General features: G+C 42.5%; 1 protein-coding gene across 1 annotated transcript; it reads right to left on the minus strand.

The window, feature by feature from the left end:
- Positions 1-1,033: 1,033 nt before the first annotated feature.
- znf292b (zinc finger protein 292b) lies at positions 1,034-18,959 on the minus strand. The gene is made up of 8 exons (XM_056405452.1): positions 18,781-18,959; positions 12,241-12,395; positions 11,977-12,055; positions 11,493-11,628; positions 10,684-10,886; positions 9,343-9,479; positions 8,765-8,906; positions 1,034-8,252 (listed from the first exon to the last, which is right to left on the minus strand). Exons 1-8 carry the CDS (start codon positions 18,943-18,945, stop codon positions 1,431-1,433), a joined length of 7,839 nt encoding a protein of 2,612 aa, XP_056261427.1. The 5' UTR covers positions 18,946-18,959; the 3' UTR covers positions 1,034-1,430.
- Between the last annotated feature and the right edge of the window lie 1,080 nt (positions 18,960-20,039).

Here is a 20,039-nt window from a genome sequence, read left to right on the forward strand (position 1 = left end):
AGTCATTAAAAATAATAATTAAATAGAAATAAGGAGCTCAGGAAATCTGAAAAATTATATTCAGACAGTTTATAGTTTCCTGTTGTAGGTGATTTTGACATTTCTATACATTTGTTAAATAGAGAAAATGAATGTTTAGGTTTTTACACAATGGGAGGGGCTTTGGTGAAACAACATTTATGTACAGACTATAGTATTTAGTTATGATGATAATATTTTTAACTATAAATTCAATCTGATTGTTCTTCATGACGACTCCTGACTGAAGCCTGAATCCATGAATATAGATTCATTCTCTTTAAATCAGTGGATCAGACAAGGATTTCCATCAGTTCTGGATGGTGTCACAAACATAAAACAGCTGCTCTGATCTTTCTACATTTATGTGGCTCTGCTGTGGTGAAACTACTTTAAATGTTGCCGCAGCAAGGAATTGTGGGTCGGCATTTCTCCTTTCCTCTCATAAAGGAAGGTCCGGTGTTTCCTCTCCTAAAGGAGATAAGATAGGAAGCACTGAAGCTCCTTTCCTCATCACTTAGAGAAGTGGAGCAGCTGTGATCATGGCTGCTGCTCAGATACTTCAGCTGGTTTCACTCAGTGAGGAGCCTTCAGAAGGAGAAAAGATATACATATATATCAAATATAATGTGTTAAACAAATGAGACAATGTGTTGAGTAGCAGGTTATACAGGTGTTGATAGGTACATTTTGTTTACGAGTGTATTTACCAAAATGTTAAAGGGCAATTCAACATCTATGAGCAGTTGAGGTTGAGATTTTAACTGGTGAGAGTTTAGATATAAAGTCTGTTACTGATAAGACGTGAAGAATTACATAAATACTAAATACTGATGAGCATTAAATACAAGGAAACCAATGTTCTAGTTGAGAAACCATATCAGTTACAGCACGGCTGCTTTGTTTTGTTTCCACACAGTAATTTTCCGGTCGCTTCGCACACCGTACAAAACTATTCCTGAGCTGCAGTGTGATCTGAACAAAATGGCAAATGATGGAAAACAAATCAGACTGGTAAAAAAAAGGTTTGTTTAATAGTAAGACTGCTGGTGGCAGTGGGTGATTTCAAACTATATACACAACGCACAAGAATCAACATCTTCAAATCACAAACTACACACAACAATAGAATCCATTTCAAAGTCCATCTGTTTGTATGTCCCACAGGGATAATTAAAACACCCGAAGCTGATGCCAGATTTTAATTATCAGCAAAATCTTTAATGAACATGCTATACACATTTCTATAAAAAGACAAATTGTACAGATCATATTACAGTATAACTCCAAACAACTGTTTTTTTTTAACTCAGTGTGTAAAAAACAAGTCATATATAAGGGCACCAGTCTGCAGCAGAGTTTACTCATTCAAGTCCTGAGATTCTGCTTAACAACAACAACAAAGGAACAAGTTAGTCATTTTTTTCCAACACCACTACAGGCTGCATGGCCTGCAGCTGTTTCAACATAAGGTCAGTGACACCTGAAAAGGCTGCATCTATAATTATCTTCACCTTACTGAGCGATTTCAGATTCTGAGGGTTGCTGAACCTGACACAGGTGTCTTTGGTGTTCACACTGGATGTTTTTCTCCATGTTTCCGGCACATCCACCTTCCTCGTGAAGGTGTGTTCAGATTTATTTGACTGTTCCAGGAATTTTAAGAAAGACATTTCAAATCCCATAGGTTTAAAGGAGGCCAGCGGAGCACTCTGCTCAGTCATCTCCTCCTGCAGCGCTGCCGGGCACGAGGAGTCCGATTCATCGTCCTTGCTGTAAACAACGTCCATCTTTGTTGTGCGTGGGATTTTCTTGCGTTTCACTATTTTGTCGATCAGCTTTCGCGGACGTCCTCGTTTGCGTTTGAGCACCACAGATCCGTCAGAACTCTCATCATTTGATAGTTTGCTGTCGAACAACGCGGCAGGGATCCCCGTGGAGGTCCTTTTGCGCAGGACAGGTTTTGAATATCCATATTCTCCTCCTTCCAGGCTGGTGTCTGCCGCCAGCTCTGCTTCTGACAGGTCAGAGGTGTTGTCTGATTTGGAGTCGTCACTCCTGATGGACCGACACTTCTGCCTGGGAACCTTTTTACAGAATATGAAGTGACTCCTTTGCTGTTCCAGGTACTTTTCTGACAGCCCGTGTCCCATGTAATGTTTTAATATGCTCCGCTCTGATTTCATGACTGACTCGCAGCCTTTGATCATGCAGGGGTATTGCAGAGGAAATTTCTTCGTGCACATTGCAGATGCCTCCACTTTAGATTTCAAGGAGGGTTTTCCATATTTTGTCCAGTGATTGTTTTTTGACTTGCTGCCTCTCTTCGAGTCATTCGCCCTCTGTATGATCTTTTTATTGCTCTCAATGTTTTCCTTCCCGTTACTCGTCTTGGTAATTTGGTAAAGCAAAGTTTTTGAGTTCTGTTTCATCCCGTCTTCTTTTATCTGTTGATTTTTGAGTTTAGGCTGGTACAGGTCCTGATGCTTTTTCATGACATGTCTGAGCAGGTTTGACTTCGTCGCATATGAGCGGTCACAGCCTTCGATTTCACACTTGAACGAGCCATTGATTTGTTCTGGTTTGGAAAGCCTTATATCTTTGTGCTGTTCTTTGACATGCCCAATATACTTCCAGAGAAGAGTGAAGGATACCGTGCAACCTTGGTGGCCACAAGCAAACCTGCCGAGCTTGATGCCAGATAAGAGATTGCCAACCTTATCGAGACTGAATTCATGCAGCTGAAGGTAGTGCTGGAAAAGGTTGGGAACCTCTTGGAAAACTCGGGAGCAGTCTTTGACTTGACATCTGAATTCAGAAATTTGGGGGATCTCTGCCTCTGGCTCCTCCCCATCATGTTCCATTATTTCATCCAGTCCCTCACTCTGGTCCTGCTCCTTGTTCACCTCCAGTGCTGACAAAGCGGACTGGTGAACAGCCCTGTAATGGAGGATCAGATTATGCTGGATGGTGAAGGCTGCCACACAGCCTTGATGAACACAGCGATATGGTCTGTAAGGACTCGTGGCATCGTCCGCGTTGGACTTCTTCTCTTTTGTCTTCTTGGTCACATCCATGCTCGGCTTCACGACGGACTGCCTGTTGACAGCACACTGTCTGTCGAGAGACGTAAGCCCGTTAGCCTCAGGTGTGGAGGACGGAGCTTCGGGCAAATGGTCTCGGACTTGTTGACCACTTGTGTGTTGATCGGGCACCCTGGGCAGGTTTCTTTGCTGTCCGTGTGTCCACTGTTGTGTCGCCGTCCCTGCTCGCGCTGACTGAAGTGCTGACGTGGAGGTGTGGGCCTGTACAGGGGGAGACACTGCTTGTTTGTGCATAGGGGCTGTTTGCAAAGGATGAATGACTGAGGAGCGATTGTCATCTTGAAATTTCGGATTAGTTATGTCCATGGTAGTGCCTGGTACAAATGCCTGTGATACGTAATCACATTTTGCTGCGTCTTGGAATGAATAGAGATGTGCTCTGTTGTCCAGTGAAGGAGTCGCTGCTGTGGTCTGAGCTGCTGGGGCCTGGCTTGGCCTGGCAGGCAACTTTTGAATAGCAGCGGTTGCAGCAGCTTTGGCCAACCTGCGCTTCATATCCAGATCTGCGATTTCCTCAGCTGATAATTTGTGAGCTGACTGGTAGTGAGTGCGAAGGTTTGAGTTTCGAGTGAATGTTTTACTACACTTTTGACACTTGAACGGAGCGTACTGACCATACCTTTTTTTAACCACATTCACCATCTCAAGTGTGTAGTTGTGAGTTTTGGACAGGTGTTTCCAAAGCGCTTCACTCGACATGGAACTAAATGTGCAGTTCTCGTTCTCACAGGCAAACGGCTTGACAGAGGTGGACGAAGGCGAGCTGCGTGACTGGACCTTGGCAAGTGATGTCTGGCTGGTTGGAGCATTGGAAATTTGTTTCAAGGAAGCCGACATCTGATCAGACATTTCTCTGACCAAGTTGAGCCTTTCAAATGCACTTTGAATTTCTGTCATCCATTGTTGCTGGCTGGCAGATAACTGCGTGGGTTCAGAATCTGTATCATTCGCTGCAATCCCTGTGGGGCTCAGTACCTCCTGCTGCGGGTCAGAGGTCTCTCTGAAACAAGTAAAGCTGCGTGTGTTCAGTAGCTGTTCGATTTCGCCAGAGGTTCCCGGGATGATTGCACAGTTTTCTTGAATGACTTGTCCTTGACTAGCTGAGTCACTCTTTACATCACGAAACAGCTGATGATGTCCAGAATTATTGGAAGGACTGCACATTAGGCCAAAAGACATCTTTGAGTTGGCATTAGGGTCAGTGTTGCCTGAAAGACACGAGCTGTTTCTCCGCTGAAAGTCGCCGGCCAAAATCTGCTCCCGCAGCCTCTTCTTAATATCTTGCTCAGCCGTCTTCCTTTGTGTCTCAGCTTGCTTGCCACTTGCTGTTGCTGGACATATCTGACTATCAGGTAAGACTGTTTGCATCACTGGGTTTGAATCCGTTTCCGGTGTCTGAATGACTGTTTCGGAGTCATAGCCTTCACTGTGAATTTCCCCGGGAGTCACATGGTTTGTGGAGACGCTGTCAGGAACGGCAATGAGGGGGGTTTCTGTGAGGATTTGAGAAAGAAGTGGGTCAGGGAATTCACTTTCAGCAAATGTATGAATGCTTGGCTGAGGATAATGGATTGTACTATATGAACTGTCCTCTCGTCTTTCCCCTCGCTTCAGCTGGACATTTTCTGTATGCTGTATGACTGAGCTCCCTGGCAAACGCTCACTGGCTCCATAGGGAACACATGGGTTTTGAAACAATGGCTGGGGAGCGGGTGTGTGCACAAAAAGATCAGACATATTGGATTCGGCCATTATTTGTTTCAGAATGTCATCATTTGACTCACCATTCCCATATGTTGGCAAATTATCTTGTGGGTAATTGGCAGTGGGGTAATCCTTTGTGGCTGTTGAAACACTCGTTACAGACTCATGAGGCTTTTTCTCATACACCGCAGCAGGATTATAGGGCAACTGTGGCTGAGCAGGGCCAACAGTTTGCTCTGAATTGAGGAGGTCAAGAAACGATGTTGGCAAATCTGTATTGAGTTCCGACTCTTCATATGGTTTGCAGATGGTGCGCTTGGACAAGTGTCCTCCGAGGGATTTGGGACTATTAAATTGTCTGAAACACCTGCAACAAACAAATTTGCCGTCCCTAAGAATAGCTGGCCATTTGGTTCTTTTGTTTCTTCTGGCCCGCTTTTGATTTTCGGGATTGTTTTCGGAGACAACCGGCGCATTTGGAGGCTGGCTGTTGCTGCTGTTCTGGCCTGCGCTGTCTGGAGAGGGAAAACTGGACTGGGTTTGCATTGTTTTTTCTGGCGCCTTGGAACCTGAGACTAAACTGCTCTGCATCTGTGATGTGTATGGCAGAAGAAGGTCTTCTGCTTGCTGTGACACGTCCTTTGCACTGTCCATGCATGAGGGGAAAACTGACTGGGGCCCATTTTGCATTAGTGGTGGCTGCAAGGACTCTGTTGGTCTGTTCATTGTTGATCCTATCATAGAGCAGGATGGGACACTGAGTGGGAGAGCAGCACTGCTAGAATCGACTTGAGGCATCACTTGCAAGTTAGATGGATAGACTTGTGAAGAGCCACAATTTTGAATTTGCTCAATACCAGGGGCTGAGTGCCAGTTCTGACCACCTGACACTTGGGAGTGGGGATTTGTATCACTTCCTAACTGAGAGAGAACAATGGGATTCAAAACATTTTCCATCAGGAGTGAAGCATTGTGGTTGTGGGCCGATGAGGAATGGGAATGCAGAGTATTATAGTTTGAGGTTGTACCCATGTTGGTGTAAGGAGGTGATTGGATAACGTTCTGCCTCTGAACTCCATGAACTGGTACTTTGCTGCTGTTGCAGAGCTGATTCTGAGGCGAGTTGACTGAACTGAGATGTCCCACAGACGGTGCGCTCTGTGCTGAAGTGTAGGTTATCTTGATTTTAGTTCTGGTAACTTTCCATTGCTCATAGAAATCTGGGTGAACCGTTTTCATGTGCTTGGCGACACTTCTGTAGGAGCTGTAGTGCCTCGTACACAATTCAAATGCACAGTGAAATCGCTCTCTCTGTCCTGGAGGGGGACCTGTAGTAGTTGAGGACGTCACAGAGTTCTCGGATCTGCTCCCAGCAAACGGCTGGGGGGTTACTGTTGGAGGAAGTGGCTGTGACATTGCTGGCTCTATGGAGTTTTGGGGCGGTGATACTGATAACAGGTTGCTGCTACACATCGGCCGCTGCTGTCCTGGCAATGGTAAATTGCAGTCAGAGTTGTAACTCATTGATCCAGCATTCACATTAGCGGGGAACACTTGAGTCTGGCGTTGTAAGACATGTGAATTACAGCCGAGTGGCATGTTACCTAAGTTTGATTCAAATGGATGTACTGATTGATTCTGCTGAGGTGGTCTCATGTAATCAAAAGAGTGACCACCTGAACCGTCTCTGTGTCTGTTAGGATCAGACATGTGGGAGTTCACAGGCTGAATCACAGAACTACTTAAACTCTGACTGGTGGGGAAAGGCGGATTTTGTGGTTCATGTTTGACTCTGTAATGTCCTAAGGGTTCCACAGGTGCTTGTGAAGATTTGAGCAAATCCTCAATGGACACTGGCAGCCTTCCCTGATCTGGATTAACAGCACTTTCACTGCTCCAGTTCTCTTGGGAATTCTCTAGTTTAACAGGAGTCTGGTCTGAAAGCATTTGCTCGATGAGTGAAGGGCCGGGCTGGATATTTTGTGAGGTCTGCTCAGACGATGGCTTTTCCTCTTGAGTGGCATGCTCCTTTTGGTGCAAATCCAGCTGCTGCTGTGAATGTAATACTTTCCCACAGTCTACAACTTTACAAGTGAAAGTTTTATAATGTTTTGCCTCATGGTCATACAGTTTGAAGGCCTCATTGAAAACCTTTCCACAATTAGGAAACATGCATCTGGCCTTAAAAACAGAATGTGTTTTCCTGTGTATAAGGAGTTCAGTGTTGGATAAGAAACTTGCCTTGCAGTTTAACTGTATACAGATATAAGGCTTCACACCACAGTGGACCTGTAAATGATCGTTCAGATGGGTGACGTTAACAAAGTGGCGGCGGCAGTACTGGCAAACAACCTTTTTGCTCTGCATTTCCAGGAATGTCTTTGCCTCCTCGTCGTCCCCGTGAGCTTTAACGTGTGCAATGAGATTTTTGAAAAATTTGAAGGTTCTTCTGCATTTTCCAACAGGGCAAATATTGTCATCACTACACTCAATGTTACACCTCTCCACTCTGGCCTGAACATTATGAGCCGACCCCCCGTTCTGCCCCGGGGAATCACCATTTTCATACAGTTCATTTTCTGTCTTGGCCTTCAACGCTGCAATAACAGGAGCAGCCGTTTTGGGATTAGCCAATTTCTTGTTTGTTTTCATTGCAGTTAGCCTTTCCTTGCACGACTGTTTGACATGTGACGTTACATGAGGAATCAATGTATCTTTTGAGGTAAAGGTCTGAGCACATATAGGACAGCTGTATACTCCTCCGCTCAGGTGAGTCTGTGCATGGCGTACAATCCTGTGGCCAAGGAACTCCTTGTCACACAGCACACAGTACTGCATGTATGCCTGCCAGTTTCTAAACCTGGCAGATATGAAACCTTTTTCTCTCAGTTTCTTCATTTCTCTGTTTTTCTGTTTCTTGTCTGTGATATCTTTTAGTTCGTAAGTGCCACTGACTAAATGGTCTGGGGTATTGTTAAACCCCTCCTGACTGAGGAAGTCTTCCTCTTCTTCTGGGCTCTCGGTGTCATTCAGTAAGTCAATGGATGACACTATTGAAGCTTCTTCACCCATTAGTGCTAGACAATGACGCTTAAGTGTTTTCCAGTCCCAGAACTCTGGGTCAAAAGGCCATTGGGTTTTAAAAACCAGCAGGAGCTCACAGCGTAGTGAGTTGGGGACGGGCATATTCTCCTCCTCTAGTTTTTGATCCGGCTCGTTGTAAAGCGTCTCCACAGCGTAGTAAGAGTCCACTGTTGGCTCCAGGAGGAACTCAGTCAGCTGACAGGCCCGCTTGACCTCTAGGTCAGAGGGAAGCAAACAGGAAATCGTTTTACACACAGTGGCCTTGGTGTTTCCATCATCTGAGTCCAATCGCAGAGCTCTTATGCACATTTCTATGCACACTGGTAGTCCAACACTGTCCATCTGTGAAGAAGAAGAGGAGGACGAATCATTTAAAACTGCCAAACACACACAACAACATTATTTTGAAACTCACTTAGGACTTAAACAATAAATAAAGCTAATTTATTTTGAGAAAAAGAAAAACACTTTAAATAAACCAGGGTCATTGAAGTAACTATATTTGGCTGCTGGTTGATGTTAATATCTCATATTCATAAAATTAATCTAAGAGTTGAGGCTAGCACACCCCACTGCATATAACATGAACTAAAACAGCTTGAACATGAACAATGCTATCTTAGTGACAGAATTAGACCATGGCCACTGTTGTCTAAGCACAAAACCTCCTTTCACACCCCCATGCAGCATTTCATAATAAAAAGATTCTTTTAGACTCGTGCAAACACAGGATAAAGTCAATGTATTGGGAGTGTAATAATAAATGAAAGCTGAAAGGTAAATGGTGTTTTTCAGATTCGGTTTTCTGTTTTCCCACTCATTGATAATATCCAAAGAGCTGACTGTATACTGACCTCTGATTGGATGACCTTGATGAGGAACAGGATGTGATACACGGTTTTGGAAAGTAAGGACATCTGGCGGCATCTGTCGAGGAAGGCCTGCTCCGACGGCTCCAGACGCTTCAACAGCTTGCTCCAAAACAGAGTGAGCTCCCTGCATCGAAAGAAAGGGGAGAGAGGGAATTCATCACCTATTAATTCATCAAGTCAGAATCACAGTGACCGAGACCTCAGCTATTAAAAACGTACTACACACAGCGACACAAACAACAAACAGGAAAATGTCGATTGAGATCAACCGAGGACACTGAGGGGGCGATTCAACGTGTGGTCTGTTTAGGACTCAGATGCAGACCAATTCTGAACTATGGCAGTTTTTCCCACTATGATGTTCCTTAATGCTTCTTCACATCAGTGTACATACGATAAACATGCAGCCATACTAATTTCATATTAACACAGATTCTGAAACTAAGAAAATCACCATGTTAGTTTGTTTTTCCCTGTCAACGATAAATCTTTTTCTCCCTCCATAAAGAAAGGAACTTGTGTCCACGCAGATGTGCATGGGGTGGCTTGCGTTTCCTTACCAAGCACAGTATGTGTCTCCTCGGAGAAGCTGTCGGCTCAGGAAGGCTGCGCATAAACTGAAAGCTGCCGTCTCATCTCCATCTGACTCCAGATTGCAGATCATCTCTAACGCATCACGGCAGTCCTCCTTTGAAAGCTGCACAGATTGAGGTCATAGAAACAGTCATTAAGTTTCACTAGAAGCAATGCATGTTCACTTAAGAGAACACCTACAAGCTGAAACACTAAAAATGCCTTCAATGCTGACAGTCTCACAAACTGTGTTTAAGTGTCATCTGTGAAGTTGTGCAGGGCTCGAGACTAACGTCGTCCCAACAACGCTAGAAAATATGTTTGGGACGAACACAGATCAGACCTGGGATGCCTCCGGGTTGAAAGGATATATTTAATTTTTCATTTACTTCTTTTAAACTATAGTTTAGGAAATTACAGACTGAACCAAGCTCTGACTGACTACAATGGAGCATGTGTTCTCCTGCTGTTGCTATAGTTACTATCACTCAGCGCAACATCTTTAATGTTCCGGTGCAGACCTCATAACCCCCCAGTCACAGCTCACTGGCAGGATCTCGTGAATTTGCTGTGCTAACGAAACAAAACCCAGAGTGACCACAGACCGACACATCCCGAGTCTGAGGAAACTGAAGGACACAATTTAATGTTTGTATTTTTTATTAGGCATTAAACTGAAACAGTCACCAGCTGCTTGGTGATTATTTCCTAGCTAACTTAAGCTACCTGCATGCCTACATGGACTGTTACTATGGTTACTATCACTCAGTGCGAGATCTGAAATGTTCCAGTGCAAAACTCATAATTCAACTTACCCATTATTATTCCTACTCCAGCCCTGAATATTAAGAAATACTACGAAATACAGACACTAATATTGGTTTTTGAGAGCAGAAACAGGTCCACAGCATAATTATATAATTATCTACTCTAATTATAAAGCAAGAATCTCTGTCTGTCTGTGTGTGTATGATATTAGCAAAGTAAAGAAACAAATGTCAGAGTTAGCACACTGGTATTTGTTCTTATTCGTTTCACCCAACACACACACATTTCTAAGGTTACCTAAACACACCACAGGTTTATTGTTAAGTATCAGATAGAAAAAAGATGAGACAGATAATAAGCAGACATGATTGTTTCCTTCAGAGGAAACACACAACGACAACAACCTTGACCTTTAAGAACTGTTGCGTGCGTGTTATTGTGTATTACAGTAGCATCACTGTTTGGTTCAACTAACATGATGCAATGCTGTACTAGGTGTGGTCACATCACTTATCCACCCGCATATTGAAGCCAAACAGTCACCGTGCAGCTGCACGTACCTCGTCCATGAGCTGATCCTGTTCTGAGGTAGCACAGAGGCAGACCAGGTACATCTGCTTGAAAGGTCCCTTCCCTTGGAGAGGAGGACACTCAGAGCATGTCTTTGCCAGCAGTGCAGCCTTCCCCAGCTGCTTCTCCTTCATCAGTTGCTTCACTCTCATCTCCAACAGGAGCTGCCCCTCCTGCACCAGGAACTCCTCAACTGAAACCAGGGGGAGGACAGATAGTGACATTGTGTTCCGACTTTGTGAATCGTGTTTTAAAGGTTTTTACATAATATTCATGTCACTCTATCTTCACAAGCCTACCAGGGCCTGCTGCAGAAAGGAATCCCTACATCATGATGCTAACACCACGCTTCACAGTGGTTATGGTGTGTCTCTGGTGATGTATTAAAGTATTACTGTATCACATCATCATCATGCTTTCTTCTTCTTTTGTTTCAGTCTCCCACATCAGTGTTTCTGTGGGAGACTAAAACAAAGCAGAAGAAAATTTGACCATTTCACATTCGCTGCGACAGAAACTACCGCCGCTACAATTTCACAAAGTCGCACTTCCACGACGCTACAGAGGGCTTTTAATTTGAAACGATGCAGGAAATTGGGGATGTTGCGACACCCGGCCGAGGTGAGAGGGAGGGAGAGAAAGAAGAGAAAAGAAACAGGTAGATTTAACCTGACATGAAGTTAGATACATTACAACACAACCATGGACCAGCAGTAACTTCTTACCGGCCCTCTCTGTGTGCCTGTCTGTCAGGGTGATACACCTGTCTACTTACTCTGAAAACCAGAGCACAACTCACTTTGTTCTGTCTGTGGACTTTCATTGGACAGGAGGCCTTGCAGGACTCTGTTGGTCCAAACCCCATCATACTGAGCCAAAGCAGACAGCAGGGATAGCTGAGTGAGTCCATTCTCCTGTAGCTTACTGTGAGCAAACTACACACAACAGGAAGACAACATTACTCACAAGGTGTGTGACAATATGATGTGTGAGACTATTTTTCAGCATTTTGAAGGGTGTGAATTTCAAATAAAAAGCAAATGTATGGAAACTTAATCAGTTAAATTAAAGGCTGTGAACCGTGAATATGACGAGTGAATTCTGTTTGAAGTCCTATTTCCTCATTTGAATCTGAAGCCCTAACAACACTGTATAAGCACAGGCTGTGGACATTTTGAAAGCTGAGATATTTTGACTCTAAACTTTTAGAAGGACTAGTGCCGCGTTCACACTGTGTAACTTGACACAGTGTTAGTCACAAACTAAGTTGCAGACATCTTTACCTGCACAGATGACTTGAATTCCTTCCACAGGCCGTCTGGAACATCCTCCTTCAATGAGAGCAAAAGCTCCACAAAACTCCTGCAGAACAAAGAGGAAATAAACAAGAATGTGACATTGACTTCGGCTTTTAAATATAATCACAGAAATGTTGATAGATAATTTAGCTTTTGTTACAGGGCTGCATTCAGCATAATAATGAATGGTTATGGGGGTTAAGTATAACTTATCTGCAGTTATTCAATTTTTAAAAATAAGGTACTTACAGTGACAGCCTTTCAACTACAAGAGGAACATTTTCACACTGCAGGGAGAGGTATGGAGAGGCTTGTGCGTAACTCAGCAGGGCGACTATGTACACTTGCACCAGCGGCAGAGGCTCCTCCTCTATCTTCCAGCGGCCTGCGTACTCCAGCAGCGTCTACAGAGAGGGAACAACAGCCAGTTAAAGAGGCCCTGTGTGTACATACAACTTTCACCGGTAGGGTTGCTCCATTATGGCAAAAATCATAATCGCGATTATCTTGATCAATATTGAGATCAACATTTAGTCATTGAATTTGGAAACATCAAACATTTGTTGAACTTTAAAAAAAAGTTGTGTTTTTAACATTGTAGCTTGAACTTTAAATACAATTCAACAGAGACAGATATATAGATGGATAGATAAACGGCACAATAATCGTTTTATCTTGATTACCATGGTTTCATAATCGTTGGAAGCCAAATCGTAACTGATAATAAAATTTGATTAATGGACCATTTAGCACGAGAACTAATAACGATCAGGGCTGGAAAGACATGAAATGAGCATCACCTAAGATCTCTACACAGATATTTACACTAGTGTCACTAAATGAAAAACATTCCATGAAAATGAAGGGGTTCAGTTTTCACTGACTGAAGATTACTAAAGAACTGTGTAACATTAAGATGTACTTGGGACCTAATGATGAATTTAATGAATGCATCCCCTTTCAAACAGCATAAAGTCTGAATTCTTTATAGGCTCTTGGATTAAGGGTCGAGATTTTAGCACTTTAAACAATCTGAATTCAGTATTGAATTTTTATTTTTACTGTCCAACTTTTCAAAGTTACTAAAATTACAAACAACACCTCAAAAAGAAAGAAGTTTAATTCATCATCAAATCATTTGTGTTCAGCGGATGCTCAGTATACACAGTATAAATATGTATGTAGTAGCAGATGGCTACTTGCTCCAAATACTGACAGTCAACTAAACATTCATCCTTAATTTACTGATATGATACGAGTTAAGTTTCAACTGGGAGACTGTGGCTGCAGAAAGTGTATTTTATATTTTACAGAAGCCTCCTCCCTCTCTCTCCAGCTGTTGGAACTATAGATACACCCAGAACACTATTGCAATTTATTAGGACTGCACAATTAATTAAATATAATTAGAAGTGCAATATCCAAATCACAGGAGCTGCAATTTTTTTGTTGATAAAAGGTAAATGTGTCACAGCAGACCGTAAATGAAGCTTTGTGGTGCTACAGAGACACCCTGACCTATAAAAGATATTCTCCAGATGTAAGAAAACGTGTTTTTGGTACAGGACACCCCCAAAAAAAACATCATTATTCAAAAAAATGTCAGTAAAAATGAAATGAAAGAATGACAATTCCAGCTGAAACAGTGACTCATTGCAATGTCTGCCAAATGAATTTTGTCCAGGGTAGATAACAGAAACAAATCATTGTATAATCCAATACAGCAACAGGAACACAAACTACAAACAAAATGATCATCAAGTGGAATCAACACCTCTCTAAAGCTGTTTAAAGAAGAGCTGAACATCATAACCTTCATGAAGGAGGATGTATTGCATGACTGATGGATTCAATTTAACCCAGTAAACTTCATTCCCATGTTGATTTATTCTGATGAGAACAGATACAACACCTACTCAGTTTTCCTGCCTGTAGCATTCTTAGTCATTGTGACCATTCACGCTTAACGTGGTCAGAAAGAGAAACGCAGGCTTGTCAGGCTGGATACCTGCAGGAGATAGCGGGAGGGGGGAAACAAGCCAAGTGCAAACAGCTCTGTTTACAGAACTCGCTCTATACTTCAAGGATGTTTCAACTTCAGCCTACACCCTCATGATCCTCCGCCCACAGCTTCTCCCTCTGGGCTCTTTACTCTGCTGCTTACCACTCACAAAAACAAACTGAAACATGGTCAAAACAGAGTGTCTGTCTGGACTGCATGTGGTCAATGTGTAAAGATGAGGATGTAGTTGAAAACTGTCGTGGAACCACTGTAAACATTTACTTTCAAGTACCAGAAGCTGCTGAAGCTAAACGGAAAGACATTATTTTTCATCTTCTGTACATTTTATACTGTACTCTATTCTCTCTGTCTGAAACTCTCTGTTAGAGCTCAGGGCTTTTTAAAGCCCCCCTCCTCCCTCGGAAGCTGACCAATCAGAACCCGGTGTGCTCTGATTGGTCAGCTTGCCAGAAAACACTCTACACACTTGTGTAAACAAACAGTTGTGTTGGCTTCATTGTGGCAGCTTCGGTTCTGCCTTATTGTTTTGCGCAAGAGTGCAATTCTGAACCAGAAGATGACAGACCTGATCCACCTTCACAAGCTGGACTGAAGCACAAAACGAGCGTACCCCCTGTCAGGCAGCCGGAGCGAGGGGAGAGGCAGAAATATGGAGACTGCTGCGAATCAAAAATGAAGCTCTAACTGTGCGTGGCTTCTAAAGCAGTCCTCCTTGAAGTGCGGGCTCACGCTGTAATGTAGGTATTTTGGAGCAGTGGAGCACCATGGGAAAAATGAAGTAGATTTCTCCAGGCAGTTGAGAACACGGTGTCTTTTCAGCATGGCTACAAAACTAAAGCACATAACTAAAGCAAGTAGTTATGTGCTGTGCCTTGTGTGGGGTGGGGGGGGTACCAAGCTTGCAGGGGGTGTCCAGGTTGCAGGTGGGCAGCACCAACAGATGTATTGACGTCAACAGAACCAGGAAGTAATGCCTGGAACCCCAACGAGGTGTTTCATACAGAGGAGAAAATAGTTTTTTACCCAGACAGAGTTTCTCCCTTTGGTGTAAACTTTGATCCGTGTGACTCTGTAGAGCATTTACATGCACAAAAACCTATATAACCCAATAAAAGATGGGGGGAAAAAAAATCAGAAAAGCATAATAGGTCCCCTTTAAGACTACATGTTAACCACCATTCACTTTCAAGCTGCTGCTAAAATCCTGATTTTAGGAAGTTAGAAGCTCATTCATGTCTGTCAGATGCTGAGCAGTCAGCTGAATCACAGTCAGAGGTGTGCCTGTGGCGGGAAAACCTAACCTCGCACTTGAGGGGCGGTACCTGTGCCTCTCTTTGACACCAAGGTTTGTCCAAAATGTTGTTAGATTTGTTGCTAGGGGCAAAAAAAAAGGTGGGAACAGTTGCTAAAGGTGTCTAAATAGTCTAGTAAAACAAAAATAACATTTCATGAGTGTTTTTTTAACCTTTCATTCATGTCATCGATAATTTATACTCATCAACAATGTTGTTGAACTGAGACCTTGAGTATTCGAATCAAAAGGATTGTGAGAAACGAGGTAAGCATCATCATCATTATTTGTAGTATCATATAAACATTGCCCTGCCACAGTTTCACATATAACTGCATGTACCCCACTGAAGAGCTGCTGGTTGTGCATGGGAGCTGCACTGTGATTCAAGAGCAGAGGAGATGGACAGACAGACAGAACACGTCATTTAGTCCAGGCTACAACCAACATTAAAAAAGGACTTGAAACAGCGTGGAGACCAAAAATGCTTAAAGGGGACGTCCATTCCAATTATCCAAAACAAACAATGACAGACTAAGAGCATGCTACATTTGGATTGTGTATTTGCAGGACATTTCCAAATTCCATATAGCACTTTTTATTGATATTGGGGCAAAGGGATTGAAAAAGAAATCTTTTAGTGCTCATTGTGGAGGTGTAGTACAACAACATCCCACTCCAGTAATTCTTTTCTGAACAGAGTGGGTATTTTACTTGTCTATGAATGAAATGATGCTGTCTGAACTGTCTTGGGCCTGATGGCTGAAGGTTTGAAGGTTTACTGTTAATATCCAGTCTCAGAGCTTCAGTCAAAAAAGCCTGTCTTCATTACAATAACTGCTAGCACCAAATGCAAAAACTGTTAGCCGAAAATAGCTTGTGCTAGAGCAACAAGGTTGAACTGTATCAGTATAGGTATACATGTCCACAAGAACTGCGCCAGTTTAATTGACTGATCTGATTCTTTTCTTCATTCACTGACTCACTGTTTAGTTTATAAAAAGTAAATAAACAGTGAAACATGCCTATATCAATTTCTATTGGTAAGAAGGCCAAGATTTCAATCTTAATGTTAAGAGTTAATTATTACACCATTACTTTGAGTGTGTGTTGTGCTTCTCTCTGCCGTCAAATACGGTTGATTGCCAGGAGCAGTAGGTGATGATTAGAGCCGGGCAATTCATTGAATAAGGATCAAAACCGACATTTAGACGCCCTCACCAACTTACTCTTGCTCATATCAATTAATATGTTCCCCAATGATGTATTCATGCACTGTCCTCTTCAAAAAATACGCCTCCGCCCTGTCCAACTATCATTAATCCAGTCACACGAAGCGAAGCTGGCGATATGAAGGACATGAGCACCAACACTGAGCCTCAGCCAGCAGCTTCTACCTAAAACGAAGACGTGTCCGTCGTTGGGCTTCAGTGAAGATGACGCTGAACAAAAAAAAAAAGTCAAAAACAAACACTGCGGAAAAACAGTTTCAACAAGCAAAGGTGACGCCCAATTAATCGAAATATAATCGAGATCTCAATATTGCCAAGTGCAATATCCAAATCGCAGGAGCTGATATCTTTATGATAAAGGTATATTATTGTGTATTGTGAGCACCATAAGTATTGTGGGTGAAAATGAAAAAAAAAAAAAACATTCCAACTGAAAACGCAATATTTTTTTTGCATATCAAACAGCCCTACTTTGAACACAATCACGTTGCCGAATATGAAGAGTACATGGCTCAAAAAAAAAAAGAAAAAAGAGGCAGATAAGCACCAAAGTGCTTCCACAAAGTATCTGTGTGCTTTGATTTCAACTGTTCAAAATATTCAATAAAAAGCCATATATAGTTCATCTGTGTGCATTTCTTTAAATGATTTTAAAATCACAAACATGGTCTTGTTGATTAGAAAAAAGGTGTCTGAATGGATTAATGGATTTAATGAATCAAATAATCATGTGATTCAGTCAAATGTCTTCTAAATTGCTAGTATTTATTAATGCCTTTTTAGAGATCAGACTCAAGCGTCGCCCCTGTACAGGTTTAAAAACCATGCTACCTGGTTAGTTGTAAGCAAATGCATATAATGAGCATTTTCTCTCACTAAACAACCTCAATGTGGATGACAATCACAGGAAGAACTCTTACTGAATTTTCTGTCCTTTTTAATATTGAATTTATACGGAAGTTGTTACAATAATCATACCAGACTTAAAACACTCGCCACATCGGGCTGTTCTGCAGTAAGTACTAAAGGATGATTTTTTGACAGTATATCTGGAATATCTTTGTGGCTATTGTCAAAGAACCTTTCAACAATTATCTCACAACAACAAACTCCGCAGTATGAGTCCTTGTGAATCCATTCATCACTATCAAAACTATCTCTTAAGCACTCCACATGACCCTACTACTACTATGTTTAGATATACTAGATGCACACTTTCATGTTAATGGCATAACCCTGCCTCACACTTTATGCGTTCAGTTCCTGAAGACAGTGGACACATTCCCTTTCTCCAAATCCGTCAGCCAAGAGAACCATTATAATGGGAGTCAAGATGCTTGATGCAGATCCGCCCTCCCCGCTCCCTCATGCTGCTGTCTTACTATTGGGAAACGTCCTGTACGTAAAGAAGACCTGTACGCAAAGAAGACTAGAGGACTGGGTTGTTCTAGTGTGCAACTGTGATGGAAAACGGCATGGGTCGTCTGTATAGGCGTGCGTTCCTTTCTGCACGTACATAACTCGAAATGCATCGGGGGACGCTCGCTAATCCTCACCCCTCCACACTGCTGCCTTATCAAATTCACTGCACCTTACGCAAATTGGCCAACTCTAAATGACAACGTTTTTGTACATAGCTAAATCTGGGGCACTGGCCACAACAGAAACCGCTGCAACGCAAGACCGATTGGTTTTGCTCGCCGACTTTACAACAGCTCCGTTACCACCGAAGACAATCCGCGAAATTGGTCTCACGAGTACGCGCACGTAGCCAAACATACAATGCTAAAAGCTAACGGCTAACTGCAGGTAGGGCTGGGTGGCTAGTTTTCGGGAATTGCCATCACTCTGAGGGAAACTAACAAACACGTTGCTATTAGACTGTTGCATCAAGTCAGTGATAAATATCTGAAGGATTTTAACGCCAATAACATAACGGTTCACTACCTCCTGCAGACACAGCTATCAGCTAGCTTGTGCTAATAGCTAGCTAGCAGAGCTAGCTATGTCAGCGGTCAGATTGAGTTCAGTTGCTGCGATCTACTACACCGATCAACTTTAGTTACCATTGCACATGCTTTTACTCTGTTAATGGGCAAAACTCGAACAACAAACACCCAGTCCAACCAAGCATTGTTGGGCTTTGAGATCAAACCTTTAACTGGATTCTCCAGGAGCCCGGACGTACCATTATTAGTGCAAGACGGCTAGCTTGTTGGCTAAAGATGTGAGGGGAAACTCACCCTACAAAACTCTTGGCAGTACTCAGAAGAGGAGTGGACCGGAGATTCGCTGCTTTCACTACCCACGACTTCTTGCAATTCTTGCAACCGTTGTCTGAGTTCCCAAATCGTTTCACTGATCCCGTTCTCAGGACTACGGTCCTGCTCGGCCTCCTCGTCCGCCATCTTCACACCCAGCTCCAGCGCGTACCTCTACTGCGTCGCTACGTAAAAGCGTACGTGATGATGCAGGCGCTGTCATGACTACAGAGGTCACGTACGGATTAGTTTTGGGAATAATTAATAAAATAATTAAAAAATTGAAAATGACCATTTTTGTTGGCGACACAGCGACTAAAGGAAAACAGACTTTTACCGAATTATACATTAAATTTATAAATATGGAATTCCAGTTATTCCTGAAGAATTTGCAGTTGTCTTTGTATTTGATAGATAGATAGATAGATAGATAGATAGATAGATAGATAGATACTTTATTTATGCCGTAGGGGAAATTCATGTATCCATTAACTCACTAACAGTTAATAATAAATAAACAATAATAATAACATTAGTCCACTGCATTTGGCTGAGTTGTTGTATAGCCTGATGGCAATGAGGACAAAGGATCTCCTGAACCTCTCTGTTCTGTGGAGAGAATGTTTGGTATTGTCCAAGGTGGCCTTAATTTTACATTGCATGCGTCTCTCCACAACAGTTCTGAATGAGTCCAGACTCCTGCCAAGAACAGACCCAGCCTTTTTGACCAGCTTGTCCAGTATCCTTCTGTTCATATCTGACATGCTGCTGCCCCAGCAGACTGCAGCATTAAAGAGTACACTGGCTACCATTGATGGATAAAACATGTGCAGCATTTCACTGCAGACATCAAAGGACCTGAGCCAACCTGATCGGGTACCTTTGGGCCTTTTGAAATTAATGCAAGGAATTGGCAGGATGTCTGATATGAAGTCACAATTAAAAAGTAACATTATGTTAGATGGTATGGATAGACTAAAAATGTAATAATAGTCATATTAGGAGACTTTGCCAGGGGTTCATAACTCCAGATTCCGGAGATCCTTTGTCCCCACTGCTCAGCCAAAGGAAGTGGACTAATCTAATAATTATTGTTTATTTATTATCAGCTGTTATTATTATTATTATTATGATTATGATTATTTATTATTATTATTATTATTATTATCATCAACAATGAGGTAATGGACACATGAATTTCCCCTAGGGGATAAATAAAGTATCTATCTATCTATCTATCT

This window comes from Seriola aureovittata, chromosome 19, assembly GCF_021018895.1.
Source record: "Seriola aureovittata isolate HTS-2021-v1 ecotype China chromosome 19, ASM2101889v1, whole genome shotgun sequence".
NCBI classification, from domain to species: domain Eukaryota; kingdom Metazoa; phylum Chordata; class Actinopteri; order Carangiformes; family Carangidae; genus Seriola; species Seriola aureovittata.

What these genes read in the sequence shown, in the direction of transcription:
- znf292b (XM_056405452.1), bottom strand. Translation starts at nt 18,945, where the DNA reads ATGGCGGACGAGGAGGCCGAGCAGGACCGTAGTCCTGAGAACGGGATC. An exon ending in AATTCAAGTCATCTGTGCAG is followed by an intron (nt 11,629 to 11,976) that starts GTAAAGATGTCT and finishes TGTTGTGTGTAG; the next exon opens with TTTGCTCACAGTAAGCTACA. An exon ending in GGAGACACATACTGTGCTTG is followed by an intron (nt 8,907 to 9,342) that starts GTAAGGAAACGC and finishes CTTTCGATGCAG; the next exon opens with GGAGCTCACTCTGTTTTGGA.